The sequence below is a fragment of the Hordeum vulgare genome, chromosome 4H, assembly GCF_904849725.1.
Source record: "Hordeum vulgare subsp. vulgare chromosome 4H, MorexV3_pseudomolecules_assembly, whole genome shotgun sequence".
Classification (NCBI taxonomy): domain Eukaryota; kingdom Viridiplantae; phylum Streptophyta; class Magnoliopsida; order Poales; family Poaceae; genus Hordeum; species Hordeum vulgare.
In genome coordinates this window covers 12,368,545-12,384,266 of record NC_058521.1, presented here as the reverse complement: position 1 = coordinate 12,384,266, position 15,722 = coordinate 12,368,545, and the positions used below count along the sequence as shown (strand labels likewise).

The window sequence follows — 15,722 nt, the reverse complement described above, 5'->3', positions numbered from 1 at the left end:
GGTAGTACCGCTGGAGGCCCAGCGGTAGTACCGCCAGGCAGCGGTAGTACCGCTCTGGCACAGCGGTAGTACCGCTGGTTCTCGGGCAGAGAGTGGGAAAACGGTCTGATTTTTTCCCCCACTATATAAAGGGTTCTTCTAGCTGAGGAACCCTATCTCTTACCTCTCTAAGCTCCATTGTTGCTCCACAAGCTCTAAAGTGCCCGATCTCTCTCCCTAGCCAATCAAACTTGTTGATTCTTTAGGGATTGGTTGAGAAGGCCTAGATCCACACTTCCACCAAGAGAAAAGTTGATTCCCCCACCAATCCCTTGCGGATCTTGTTACTCTTGGGTGTTTGAGCATCCTAGACGGTTGAGGTCACCTCGAAGCCATATTCCATTGTGGTGAAGCTTCGTGGTTTAGTTGGGAGCCTCCAAGCTTTGTGTGGAGTTGCCCCAACCTTGTTTGTAAAGGTTCGATTGCCACCTTCAAGGACACCTATAGTGGAATCACGGTACCTTGCATCGTGCGAGGGCGTGAGGAGAATACGGTGGCCTTAGTGGCTTTTTGGGGAGCATTGTGCCTCCACACCGCTCCAACGGAGACGTACTTCCTGTCAAAGGGAAGGAACTTCGGTAACACATCCTCGTCTCCATCGGTTCCACTTGTGGTTATCTCTAACCTTTACTTTGTATTTGCTTATGCTTGTGACTATATCTTACTTGTCTTAATAGCTCTTGTTGTTAGCTTCTATAGGGGTCACCTCTTTGTCATATTATTCGTGAACCCGTATAGTGTTTACCTTAACTTGTTAAGATTAATTAAAAAAGTGGTCGTTGTCTATTCACCCCCCCCCCCTCCTCTAGCCAACCATATCGATCCTTTCAAAACTACATCTCATTTAAAATGGTTTGAGCAAGAAAAAGGTTAAAAAAGAAAACACCAAAAGAAAGCGGACAAAAAACACTAAAAACACATAAAAACAAAGAAAAATGGAAACTAGGAAGTGCATTCGCATTTTTTCATCCTTTTGGGAAGCACACATGTGCTTTTCACTATTGGGGAAGCACTGCCCGTCTTTCTCGACAAGCACAACTATGCTTTTTAGCTTTTGAGATGCACAATCGCGTTTCTCGCGAAAGCACAACTATATTTTTCATTTTTTATGTACAACTGTGCTTTTGTACTTCATGAAGAAGCACACATGTGCTTTGTTGGTCCCGTCGTTTTTTGGATGCTATTTTCTCGTCGATACTTTGAGAAAAAGGTAGAAAAACAATTTGGAATCACAGAAAATGTGCATGAATATGAAACAAATCATGAATTTGAAAACTGAAAATTGCTTGCAAATTCAAAATAAAGTGATTGTTTACAAATTAAAAAAACTGTTTGTGATTTAAAAATAATGTTTGTGAATTAAACAATATCTCAGATTATATTTTTAATATTAAAAAATGTGAATTAAACTAATTAATGAATTTAAAAAATGGTCATGAATTCAAACGGTTTTCTGAATTCATATTTGAAAACTTTGCTGAAAAGTGTTCATGATTTAAATAATGTGGGTGATTGAAAACATATTAAATAAAATCACGGAAAAATAAGAAATAGGGGAAAGGATAAATAGTTAAACCAGCAAAGAAAAATGCAAAAGGAAGAACCAATGGTGAAAAACAAAGGAACAGCTAAATGGGCTGACCCATTTACTACGTGTGGGGTACGCTTCATGTGGTTGTCCATCGACATTCGCGACAAATAGGTTTGGCCATTTAAGAGGCCTATTGAGGGGAATAAGTAAGGACGCTGCTACGGATCTGACGGATGATTTTCTAAGAAATCATCCGCGTGCACAGCCATCCAATTCAAATACTCCCAGCCGCAGGATCGGGAGGCCACCACACAGCTTCCATAGCAGCATCACGCAGCAGTCTCCCATGGCAGCATCGAGCCCATCATTGCAACCTTGCCAGAGCTTCCGACGACCGCCGCGGCGCTCCACTGCAACCTCGCCGGAGCTTCATTGCAACCTCGCCGGAGCTTCAACTACCGTCTCGGCACTTCACTGCAACCTCGTCGGAGCTCGAACGACCGTTGGCGGTTCACTGCAGCTCCGACGGCCCTTCAACGCAAATCCGCGCGGCGAGCTCCATGGCAGCACCTCGACGTGCGCCACCGGCAGAGCTTCACTGTGCCACGCCGACGCAGCGAGCTCCATGGCAGCACCTCGACGTGTGCCAACGATGGAGCTTCACTGCGCCACGCCGGCGTGGCAGGCTTCATGGCACCACCTCGACGTGCGCCACCGGCGGAGCTTCACTGCGCCACGCTGGCGCGCCAAGCTTCATAGCAGCACCACGATGGCGTCCGACGAAGGTTCAATGCGATGATGCCACCGCGCACGGCGGTGCTCCAACGCAGCGCGACGCCGACGGGGTTGTTGTGATGAAGCACATGGCAACGACGGGGGGATGAGCATGCGGCGGTGATGTGCGTGCTTCGTCGTCTGCAGCACCGGCGGACACCATTGCATCCCCCGCCACAACACTAGCGTGACGGAGCTCCACTGCAGTCGCCGCACCGATGCACAGTGCTCCAATGTAGCGTCGGCAGCCCGTCGACGCGGAGGTGGCGGCGTTGCCATGGGACTCCTCTCTCGGGAGCGACGAACAGGGGTGGAGGAGGGGGAAATGTGTGGAACTAGACGTTCGGAAATAGATAAGGTCGTGAAGGGGAAGCGGTGGATGATCGCAGAGGCACGTGTCAAACGTAGAGGGTGGTTTGCGTGTGGTGATAATCAGTCGGTTTATTTTGATACTTTTCCAATTAGTAATGATGCATGAATCACTAGATCATGATGGTGGATTTGCAACGCATATACCCCTCGGTTCTTAACGCTCTCCTCTCGCTCAAACCCTGGCTGACTAGCCCACCACCACATGCCAGCTAGTAAGACTCAAGGCATTTATCAAAACGGACATTTTTAATTCAATCGTTATATCGAGATGGTACAACCAAACCGAGTGAATGTTGAACCTCTACATGATGCAATCCATACAATCAACACATTCAACACAGCTAAAAAATATTGTTTTCAGCCTATGATAGGGGTAGATCTTATACCAAGACTACAACTCCATCCATGGATGAAGAAAACCTCCCTCGTCGTATACTCAAGTCATGGAAACATTGTCATACAAATTTCTTCGTCCTCCAGACTTTGCAATATTGACTAAGTGCGGAGCTACCACGTACATGCATGAATAACTTATAAACAAGAGATGCACTTTTCTTTTAAAATCATTATTTTCTCGGTAAGCCACATAGCGCAACATAAGGTTGTCGAGAATGTTACATAAAATTATTTGGCAATACCCTACAAGTTGTGTGTGCCTTAATTCATGACTATCATGTTTTTGACTTTTCGTAAACCCCCATTATTATTCTCTTTTTATCATACGTGATAGTGTCTAGACTTACAATTAAGTGTAGTACAAGGGAGGGGCTAGATAAAGCAAAAGGACCATGTAGTTGCTTTGTTTGGCCAATCTTGGGTTGGATCATGATAAAATGTTATTGAAAATAAGCTAAGTTCCTAATATAATATTTGACATTCGGAGCTCTTTCTTAACCTTTGACAAGAGAAGCGCTAGTTTGATGCATTGATTTAGAGCGAGATAGAACAAACCTATTTCTATGTTTCACTATTGTTTGGTAATTACAAACTATAAAAAATTGCTCGACATCACTAACTTTCATGAGACTACACGAGATAATCATATCCATGTTTAAATAGCATTATCAACAAAAAAATATTTCATTTGTCCTCTACGTCCTCATGGACGAGGATCCTGATACGTCTAAAACGCATGTAGAGTTTTCGTCTTGTTCATGCAACTTCTATACTCCCTTCGTTTCTAAATACTTCCTCCGTTCCTAAATATAAGTCTTTTTAGAGGTTTCACTATAAAACTACATACAGATGTATTTAGACATACTTTAAAGTATAGATTCACTCATTTTGCTTTGTATGTAGTTTCTTAGTGAAATCTCTTAAAAGACTTGCATACTTTTATTTTACTATACGATCAATCCATTGTCAGTTGCTATTTTAAAATAACAGAATTATTATTTTCTGGGGAAAAACAAATAAAAATATGCCACATGACACAATATCAGAAAGTCACCAGGGCTCGAGCCCTAATGCCATTGAGCCCACACAGCAACCAGCTGAAGTCAGGAAAACAAGACGGGATAGCAGCTACCAAAACTTAGCCTACATCACGCTCCTCTAATTATGCACCCACAGGACGAAGAAAACCTACACAAGATATCTCCATCTTCACTACATTGTACCATCGTTGAGTAGTTAAAACACTACAGAGCCAGGAGGCAATTCAGCAAAACCGCAACAAGACAAATGCAGAGGCTGCGATCATTCGGGGACGCTGCACCAGGAGCGGCAGACGAGTGAGCTTCAGAAGACCCAAATACCTGACATAAGAGCCTGTAATACACGACAGATAGATGGCAACTGACGAGTTTCCGCGGGGTACTACTGCAAGCATCAACAGTCATGCTCATACAAAACATGCCGACGGTAATACACTCTCATCAGGCCATGAGACACGTCGCTTTACTTTCTAAAGGAAATCGGTCTTTGCGCAAAATGGAGAAACTCCTGACCCGTTTCAAGTCTTCAGCTGATTTCCCTGCGACACGCAAATAGTCAATTGGCTTTCGTGCTCCGAGACGTCATCAAGGACTTCATAGCTTCCCTGAATATTCCAAGGAGAGGTATCAGATATTTGGAATTGCATAGTTATGTCTGGCACTTGTAATTCTTTAATCACTTTTGCTTCGGTAGAGCCCCCCCCCCCCTCCACAAATATATGCATTGTACACTACAGGCCGCCGTATGTATACAATGTGAGGTGGGTATACATTGTATACGTACGGCGGCTTCCAGTGTACAATACGAGGTGGGTATACGTTTCCCCTTCTACGTTTTGTGGAGGGGGGGGGGTCTACCGAAGCACACCTCTTCTTTAATTAGGCGCCATTGCACGGCAGTATATATTGATAAGGAATATGACATGCATGCCTCTTTATAAATATCAGTAAAATACTACTGAACCGCAGATTACAGAGTTACTATACGTCAGGGTAGTTTGGTGTATGGCAAGAGATGGCATTGGCATTGATAACAGTACAAAGTGGCATCCCAAAATCCTAACAAACACAAAATAGAACGGAGCTATGGTCAATATCTTCACAAGTTCCCGACAATCTCATGACAAGGGCACACGCATGTACTTACAGCATAGGCAAGTGTTCAACATATAACTAATACTGTGCTTGAGATGTGCTGAAACACGGCCAGCCAGCCAGCCACCAATGCAAGGTCATCGCCAAAAGGCATTAGTGTAACCAAAAAGGCAGATGGGTTTACCGTAATGCATCCTCGATAGCAGTGTCCACTGGGTCCAATTTGAGTCCATCCAAGAACCGTTCACTTGCACCCTCATAGTCCTGATGATAAAAGACCAAGTGAGCGACCATAAACAATTTGCAATACCAAGAGAAAACAGTCAGCCATATCCTCTATGTAACCTTCAGTAGCATCAGAGCTTCACCCTGCCGGCGACAAGCTTTTGGCCAGAGAGGCCGCATTTTTCTGCATTGATTAGCATCTAGCAAAGCCTTTCTTCCATATCCCATGTGAAGCCAACAAAGGCTCCTGTCTGAGAGCAAGACTGCATCACCAGGATCAAGCTGCATTGCCTACATCACACAAGACAAATCGACAACTGAGCTTACTAACTTTGTTTTAACTCAAAATGAATTAGTTAACTGAATAGAAAAAAAACTCAAACAAGAACTCTGCACATAGCTGCAGAGAAATTCATACTAGCCTACATAAAATATAAACTAGCAAGTCTACAAAAGCCAGCCTAACATACATCTACTAAATATATAGGACAATGTTACACAATGTTAAAGTACACTCGTTTATTCCATTCTAGTGCTAACAAGAAATCAGCACATAGCTGCAGAGTAACTTTTGAACTAAATAGTAACTTATATTAAACAGCTTGCTTTTCCATCAGCCCATTCATTCATTCTAGTCATCCCTATTGGGGCAAAAAAAAGGTCCTCCCTGTGTTAGTCCAAGAAAGGAAGCAACCCCAAAACAACAATATAGTTGTCTGACAAAAATGTGGTCAAGACACAGAAATCCTAATCACATCCTCAAACAAATTGCATTAGTCATCAAGGTGACACTATTTTTTTCCTGTTTATACCTGAGCAGAAGTACCAGGAACCAAGAATATCATGGTCCATATCCATTATCAACAAATGAGTACTTTGCACCATGAAATTGTGAGGATACATGACCAAAAAAACGAAAAGAAAGACACAACATACTGTCAGCTGAACTATATCCTGAACAAATACTAAGTTATTAGAAATAACAATGCTAGCTGGAATCTACGCCCTGGACCCTTTCAGTAGGAACCCTCCCATGACTAGTTTTTGATAAACGACACCCAGCTCCATGCGGAGCTCCAGGTATTCTGGTATATTTTTGCCCAAAAGTATTACTTCAGACTATGCATTCAACAGTTAATGTGAAACCAGGATAAAATCCTTCTGAAATCATATATGAAGTTGTGAACCTTAAATATTTTCAGACTGAAAGCTATGCAAGAAACTATAAAATATAATCCATGCAACGTAAACTGAAATGCTGGAAAGCTAAACAAAGCAAGAAATGTATGGTGCTTTAATATACCTGACTGTACAATTTTGCTGCGACAACATAATCTTTTTTCTTTAAAGAGATACTCCCTAGTGATATAAGCTCTGATGCCGTGATTTCTCGTTTAAGCATAGGCTCCTTCTGAACCTACAGAACATCAATTAATCAATTCTATGCATGATGCATGCGATACATAATATCTGAACGAACTACATGATTTTTTGCTGTAAATATATGAAGGAAAAAGGATCTGATAACATAAGCATATCTTTTCTCAAATTTCTATAACTGCACACGTATCTCCTAACATCCATGCTCAGTATTGTGAGTACAAAAACTACCACCAAAATTGTCATAAACCGGTACCATGTTGAGGTAACTATTAATATCAACATGGCACATATGCAGAAGTCCTCCCCAGCCTCAATATGCGACAAGTTTTTTTTTAAATGGTTGTGGAAGTGTCCGGTACAAGGGGTCACAAATTGCAGGATGCCACAGCTGCAGACAAATGCCAGAAAAGGAAGTAAAAAAAAAAAAAAAATTCAGTATGGAAAATAAACATAGAAAATGGGTACCCAACAAAATTCATGGAGTTGACAAAGCTCAGATGAATGTACAACACCTTAACTAGGAGCTTGATACATTCCGTTGAGTTGGCATCTTTAGCAGCCATAAGAGGTGTCACACCATCTACCATCTTGTTGTACTGGAAAAATATTAAGATATCAGCTCCAATGGTCAATACATAGAACTAAACTGATGAGGCAAGCATTCAGCAAAGAAATTGATCAGTATACCCACAGTAAAATAAGTGAGAAGGTTATTTTTGTCAAGATTATATTGGTAATCAGGCCCTAATGCCATTGAGCCCACATACGTGCTCCTATAGTCCAAAGATAATGACATGATTACCACCGCATAGCATTTACTTATGATTGTTTACATGGAATCTGCAAGCAGAATTGCATGGTATACTGCCTTTCCGCTCATATCAATCTGATGTGAATTACACACCCACGGTATTAATGGGAGCATAAGCCATTCAAGTTTACAGATCCAGACTGTTTTGTTTTAAGAAAGATTCGATCTTTTAATCATCACCGACCAGTCATTAGGATCTCAAACCCCAACAAAAGCAATACAACCATCAAGAAGACAAGTTACTAAAACCTGAATATGGAACCACAACTAGAAAACGAAGAAGGTCATGCATGACAGCGGCAAGAACGATTTGGGAGGCAACAGCGCCCTCACGCGATCACACCCACACTTAATATGGTAAGATGGATGAGACGACAGGGAAAGATTATGCGAGGGGTAGCCACGCAGAAGAATTTGCAGATGCAGATAGAATTGGGTGCATGAAATGATCTTTCAGAGGGGGCGCACTGAAGCAAGCTTCTTCAGTGAAAATTAAACAGCTCCCATGGCATTAACAAAATACACAAGAAGTCAAGAACAGTGAGAAGATGTTGTGGAACCTTGTAGCTTACTATCATATTGATCAAATAAATTTCATAAAATTCCAGGTAGCACTAAAAAACAAATGGATGATAGACTAATCTATTATGGCCAATATGTAAAAAGAAAGTAATCATGTTTAAGTAGTTTTATGCATGGAAATTGGCATTGAAGGGACCAAAAATGTGAAGATGTGTAGTATTATGTGCTCGCATTCCAAAACTAGAATTATATTGGAAATGCACTGTACATTTGATAGTATAGTGCTATGAATTTGAAAGGGGAGTGGATGAAGCATACTTATTACCAAGACACTATGATGAGATGTAGCATTACAACTACTACACAACTAGGGGTTTGCAGAAGAGAAGAAAAATGTACTGAGGATTTCAAGAGTTAACTATGCAGAACAAACACCATAGCAGCGTCAAGCAACCATACACAATCAATTAAATAGAACATGAAAAGACAGCCGAGGGAAAAAATTGCAAAACACAAGTAGTTCCTAACTTGTAGGGAACTTGAGGCAGAAACTGTATGTACTTAAACTTACATCTGCACTGTGGTCCAATAAAATCTTCATAGCACCATACTGCCCTCCACCAGCAGCAATATGAAGTGGTGTTCCACGAGCACATACCGGGTCAACGTAAGCTCCTTTTGCAAGCAAAAGCTCTACCATTTCACAACTACCTGGGAGAAAACATGGAACTTATAACAAAGAGGAGAGGTGTTTTCTGGCAATACAACAACAACAACAAAGCATTTAGTCCCAAACAAGTTGGGGTAGGCTAGAGCTGAAACCCATAAAATCTCGCAACCAACTCATGGTTCTGGCCCATGGATAGCTAGCTACCACGCACCCCTGTCCATGGCTAGTTCTTCGGTGATAATCCATCCCTTACAGATCTCTCTGGTTTCTGGCAATCTCTTCTAAAAAGAATCCATGAGCTTATAAGGTATGATGATAGGGGGTTTTTTGTGATAATTTGTTTTGTTTCTGGTGTATCCTGGACCTGTGTTTGCCTTGATCATGTGCTACAAAAAAGCCCAATGAGGGCTTGTTTGAATTGGAAGGAATCAAAGGCAAAAAAAATCATAGTTAAGTTAACTTTTAATATGAGTATTTAGGGATGGGGCCTAATTCCCATCAAGGGGGGTATTCAATAAGATAAGACCATGATCCACAACATGGTTACTCGATTCGTGATTCATCAGGTTCGCAGTTCACTACTTCCTACTTCCTGAAGTGCAGCATGGACCTCTCCAATTCAGTAACAGGAGATGGGTACACAAACACAACAATTCTGGTTCTATGTATCTAGTTTGTATGCAAGGTATTTTTATCTCCGTGTAAGAATGTAAGATGAGAAACCAAGTAAGATGATAGGTATTTTTTTGTGACAATTTCTTTTGTTTCTGGTGTATCCTGGACCCATGTTTGCCTTGATCATGTGCTACAAAAAAAGCTCAATGAGGACTTGCTTGGGTTGAAAGGAATCAAAGCCAAAAAATTCATAGTTAAGTTAACTTTTAATAGGAGTATTTAGGGATGTGGCCTAATTTCCATCAAAGGGGATATTCAATAAGATAGGACCATGATCTACAACATGGTTACTCGCTGCCACATGCACAATACCAAAAGACCAATGCATCCAAACATGAAATCAGCAAGGCTCCTTTTGTTTTGAATCTTCAGGAACTTCTATCTCTCAAATTGTGTATCCGATTGACGATCTGTGCTCACTGTTGGCTTTGCTGTGATGATACCATCGAAATTAGATCCCACGTGGATATGTTTCGATAACTTCTTTTCGTTATCATTACCAATTGCCAGATTAGAAACACTTGCTTGTCAGTTATCGATGTGTTATAGCCACTTGGTAACCAGGTTATTAAGTCAGTTACCAGATTATTGCCACTCCACACCCATGTAAGACCCGTCAAAACTAGATCCCACGTAGATATGTTTCGATAACTTCTTTTCGTTATCGTTACTAATTGCCAGGTTAGAGCCACTTGCTTGTCAGGTTATCGATGTGTTATAGCCTCTTGGTAACCAGGTTATTAAGTCAGTTACCAGATTATTGCCACTCCACACCCATGTAGGATTGGAATGATAGTGACATGTATTAGGTTATTTAACTTTCTAATTAGGTGACATTTTAGGATATTGCACCTGCACGACAGCTAAGCCACTATATCCATGTTAAAGTGTTTAAGATATTAGTAACTATGCTACACAAAGAGTCCTGGTTTGATGCAATACATGCATGCACTCGGTAGAACTTTGGCTAATGGCTAAACATAAATATATAGATGACTTTGACTAGAAGCGTGTGCAAGATTATTATTTAGTACAACTAAGAGTATATCAGGAAATACCACTAAAGATCTACTTGGAGACTTAATATGCCGTGCATTCTCAAACAGTCTAATGATTCTAAAACAATATGTGCTCCCGAACAGAGAGACACGTTACAAGAACTTAACCGTCGGGTTTGAAGATAATTTATTAGCAGAGAACAATATTAGTAAATTACTATATGAAACAAAGGCGAATAGCTCTGAATAAGATAACACATAACAATTTACAATGCAGAGATGCAGAACAGAGATATGTTAGAGAGGTGGACCTATTTCAGCAGCATAATGTAACAGGAAACCCCCATTGTTATCGGCTTTGTCTGGATTAGCTCCATGATCAAGAAGATACTCAGCAGTACCCCCATTGCAGTATGTTGCAAAAAACAGAGGTGTTCTACCTATAAAGCAAACAAACACACAAAAATGAAATTATATCAAAGCACTTCTCAGCGTAGCAAGAAATGAGATCTTTTTTGTATCAAAGCATGTCTTATCTCCAAAAGAATACCACCACAGAAGTTTCCTAACACTGCCCTGTCTTCTCTGAGAGCATAGAATTTAGATATGGCTCCCCAAGACAAACAAAGTAGACCCATCGAGTTAGATACGATATGACGCAGGATTTTCATAATGCTCGAGAGAGTATTGGTTAAATGGAACTGACGCATGAAAATTAGACATTCGACTACCCGAATAGAAGAATCAAATACATCCTCAGAGCTGGGGTGCATACATGTGTGCAATAACTAAACAACCAAACTATCCTAAAATAAACATTAATTTGCCCTCAAAGAGTAGCCTATTTAATTATTTATATGAACGGTGCTTATGTAGGGTATTCACATTCAGTATCATAATGAAGACCGACTTATTTCTTCCTTAAAAAGGCCGACTTTTTCCGTATAAAGCTGCATGATCATGAGTTAGCACAACAGGATATGACAAAACATGATTTTATTTGGTGAGAAAAATATTGGTGCCTATGATACATTGGTTCATACTGACGTAGATGATCTTAGGCTATGTTTATGGTTGCCGGACTGTGTTGCGCTGAGCCTGGAGCCATGGCAAAAGCTGGCTCTCATAATGCACCTCTATGCCAAACCCAGAGAAAGCACAAAACAGTCGGATATCGTGAGACCTGACCTACAGATGAAGCAGCCCTAGCGAACAACAAATTCCAGCATGTAAAATAGGCACTCCATGCAATTCGACGAAGCCTGCACCGAAAGATTAGGGTTTTGAAGATAGTTGGACCTTCCTTGTCGACCAGATCCACATCCACCAGCAGCTCCTCGACGAGGTACCTGCACACCTCCAGGCTCCCCCTGGCCGCGATGTGCAGCGCGCTGAAACCTTCAAGCTTGGGATCGTCTTCCACCCTCAAGTCCTCAATCACCTTCTTGGGGCGGCCCCTGCCCAAGTCCAGCATCACGACCAGCGCTGCGGCGGATTTTTGATTGGGCCTCCAAAATGTTAGCGCTCGGGCAGCGAGGCTGGATGAGGGTCAGAATCTGGGACGGGGGAGGGGGGGAGGCGTACACTTTAAGCGGGGGAGGTCGTTGTCGGATGCCGCCTGGAAGACCATGTCCAGCATCGGGTCGTGGACTGGGGCGGGCCGGAGGGGGCGGAGTCAGGATCCGGGTTGGGGGTAGGGTTAGGGATGGGATGTGGGGAGAGGCGCTTACCTTCGGAATGAGCTCGGTAGGGCGACACCATGGCGTCGGTCGAGGAGGATGTGCTAGGGTGGGGGTGGAGAAGGGGCTTGGAGCTTTGAATGGAGAAAAGAGCAGCGAGGAAGACGAAACTAAAGCGAGGCGTACGCGCGAGCGCGAGGACAAGTGAAAATGGGCGAGCGAGCGCCGTCGTCTTTCTTTTTTTCTTTTTTTTTTAACTGTAAAGGCCGCGAAGGGCCTAGACGCTCCGTTAATATCTGATACAGTTACGGTACAAAGAGCATATAAGGACTCAGCAGAAAAGGAAATAGCATTAAAGTCCCTGGCTTTTACAAGGAGGACCCCGGGCCGGAAAGCAAAATTGCAATCAGGTCCTCTACGGCTTCTTCGCGGATGAAATCTTTGCCGTCGCCCGGGACGAACCACCTCGGGCCACAATGCCTTCGCAACAGCACAGCCACGCCATGAACTGAGAACCGGCGCCGTAGCCCCGCCAGAACAGCCGCTGCTGATGAGCTTGAAACCTGTCAGCGGGATCCAGCATCGCACCCATCGCAAACTCGCTTACCACACCCATGGTGGCGACGAACAACGATAGAGGCGACCGGGCCCTTCTCCAAATCGGGGAGCCACTCGAGCTTATTGGAGGAAACGCCTGCGTCCACCCGCACCACGGCAGATGGTACCACACCACCGCCACTAATACGTCTCCAACGTATCTACTTTTCTAAACACTTTTGCTCTAATTTTAAACTCTAATTTGCATGATTTGAATGAAACTAACTTGGACTGGCGTTGTTTTCAACAAAACTACATTGGTGTTATTTTTGTGCAGAAATAAAAGTTCTCAAAATTGAACAAAACCATTTATGAATTACTAGCACAGATGCTCGTGCGTTGCAACGGGGGCATTGTAACCCATCCCATGCATCCACGTATTGTCCTATCGTTCTTCTTCTCTCCCCGGAATCCTCATTAACATTAATTCATATTTAAATTTTTCCTACTTTAAAATATAATGCCCAAAAAGTAAAAAGTTTATGTCACAGCCCTAGATTATATCTTGTAGTTAGTTGCATCAGTAAGCATTCATGAATGCATTCAAATCAATTTAATTCAAATTTGAATGATCTACAAATGGGGATGACCAAACCCTAACACCAAACAACATCCAAACAGGTTCAACAAGAGAAAAATCCTAGCTACTCTATATTCAAAACAAAACCCTAGCAACTCTATATGCAAAACAATTCAAAAGTGGTGACAAATCAATGAACCAAAATGGTTTTCATAAAAGTCCATCATTTTTTATAAATGTTGGAAAGAAAATATCAGGGGTGATATATATTTTCAAAATACTTTTGGCATTTTATTTTAAATTCAAAAGCCACTGAAATCAATTAATTAATTGATTTCAAATACTTCCTAGTTTTATAAAATGTTGAAAACTTCACATGGGGTTGGAAATATTCCAAATAACACCCCAGAGTTGTTTACCTATTTTCTTTGATTTAGTAGGAGCCAAAACAAATAAAACAAATGTTAGAAATAACAAAACAGAAAAAAAAATAGAAAAAAAAAGGAAACGCTTACCTGTCGCCCCTGCACGCCCAGCCCACCAGGGCCTCCCCCTGCTCGTCGTCTTCCCCGAGCAGCTGCGTGGCAGCAGCGCGTGCGCCGGCTCCACCTCCTGCTTCGCGCTGGAGGCACCTCCTCCGTCCCTATCCGCGTATGCAGACGATGTGGATGAGCCCCTGGATCTTTTCCCCCTCACTTAGCACCGTTTCCTCCTCCTGCTTCCTGCTCCTCTTCCTCCCGCCATGGCCGAGCTCTGCTTGAGCTCACCGACGCATTTCCAGCCGCAGCGAAGCCTCCCCGAGCAATCCATCATCTCCGCCACGACGAGTAGCTTCTCCACGCCGAAGGAATCAAGTTGCAGCCTGCTGAAGCGTCGCCACCGCCGTCTTCCCCATCTCCGGTCACCGAGATCCGCCGCCGTCGATCCGCTGCCAGAGAGCCCCTCCAACTTCTCCGATGCCAGGAATGGAACCCCTGTGAGCCTCTGATGCTTCTCCCTCTTTCTCCCGCTCGAAATCGCCCTCCAGAGCATCTCCCCGATGAGCTCCACTTCCGGCCGCCGCACACGCTCGTCGTCGGCACTCTCTCCGGCGACCCTAGCTCCTTCTGATGGCCCTCGTCGATCAGGCGCTTCGTCAGCAACCTATAGCAGCAAACCCCGCTCGATTTGGTGCTCTGTAGCGCGTTTTAGCGCAACTCCGGCGAGCCCTCCGCCGCGGGCTTGGTCGCCGGCGACCACCCTCCGGTGGGGGCCGACGTGGCCAGCTATTAGCCACTAACCCCCCTCCCCAGAGACGCTGACATAGGGGCCCACGGGTGAGTCAAACCACCATTAGGGTGGGTCAACGCGGGATTAAGCCCTGGGTCACTGACCAGTGGACCCCACTGGTCAGGTTTGACCTCGGACGGCTGCTGTTGATTGATGACGCCAGTCTGACGTCGCAGTGACGCAATAAAGCTTTTCTAATTTTAATTAATTCCAGAAAATGCCTAAAACTTGTAAAAATCATAGAAATTAAAATATAACTCGGATGAAAATAATTTATATATGAAAAAGTATCAGAAAAATCCAAGGAATCTGATTATGGCATTTTCATGCATGTTTGAAAAAGTTAACAACACCAAATAGGCAAAATGATGAATAGGGTAAATTTAATAAATAGTTTGGAGTTGGAAATTGATACTTATTTGATTTCCACTTCAATTTTTATGACCAAACATTGGTCAATGCAAATGAGTACCTCAAAATACTAACTCCATACATGTTGAAATAATTTGTTATGAGCATCAGGTCGAATCAATTATAAGGGTACTTGGAAAGATACCCGGCTTGAAGTGATGTTTGGATCCTAATTCAAACCAACTTCAACTTAAGAAATGATAGCCACATTAGCCCTGCCACCTTTCATTTCATGTCTTGAGCATGCATCATAGTGTTGCATTTCCGTGAAGTAATTGTTGTTCTTTCTTGTTTGCCGCTGTTGTTCCCTCTCGGTAAACGATGTTTCCGACGATGTGATCGTTGACATTGATGAAGACTCATTGCTATTTTCAGACGTGTCAGGCAAGCAAACCCCCCTTGAGCATATTGATATAAACCCACTCTCTCGCTCCTGCTCTCTTTTACTGCATGAGGACAAACACGATTCAACTGTACATGTTGTCGGTAGTTGAACCCATTCCTCTGCATGACCTGATTTTGTCACAGTAAATAGTTGAAACCACTTAGCATGAGTAGCAACTGCTTGAGCCTTGTTGTGCTTACTCATCCATGCTTGTTACAATGCCTGCTATGCTTAGAGTCGTGTCGGGTCTGATCCATCTGAATGATGTATCGGAATGGTTGTGTTCATGTCCTACAGTGTGAGAGTAAAGGTGTGAATCTGATTTGGTAA

The 15,722-nt window shown here is 42.9% G+C and overlaps 1 protein-coding gene across 1 annotated transcript; it reads right to left on the bottom strand.

The window, feature by feature from the left end:
* Positions 1-4,088: 4,088 nt before the first annotated feature.
* LOC123447287 (sex-determining protein fem-1-like) lies at positions 4,089-12,397 on the bottom strand. Its single transcript, XM_045123876.1, has 10 exons — positions 12,262-12,397; positions 12,116-12,181; positions 11,831-12,016; positions 10,843-10,971; positions 8,760-8,899; positions 7,368-7,451; positions 6,776-6,889; positions 5,593-5,763; positions 5,432-5,511; positions 4,089-4,757 (listed from the first exon to the last, which is right to left on the bottom strand). The coding sequence occupies exons 1-10, from the start codon at positions 12,290-12,292 to the stop codon at positions 4,709-4,711; spliced, it is 1,050 nt and encodes a 349-aa protein (XP_044979811.1). The 5' UTR covers positions 12,293-12,397; the 3' UTR covers positions 4,089-4,708.
* Positions 12,398-15,722: the final 3,325 nt, after the last annotated feature.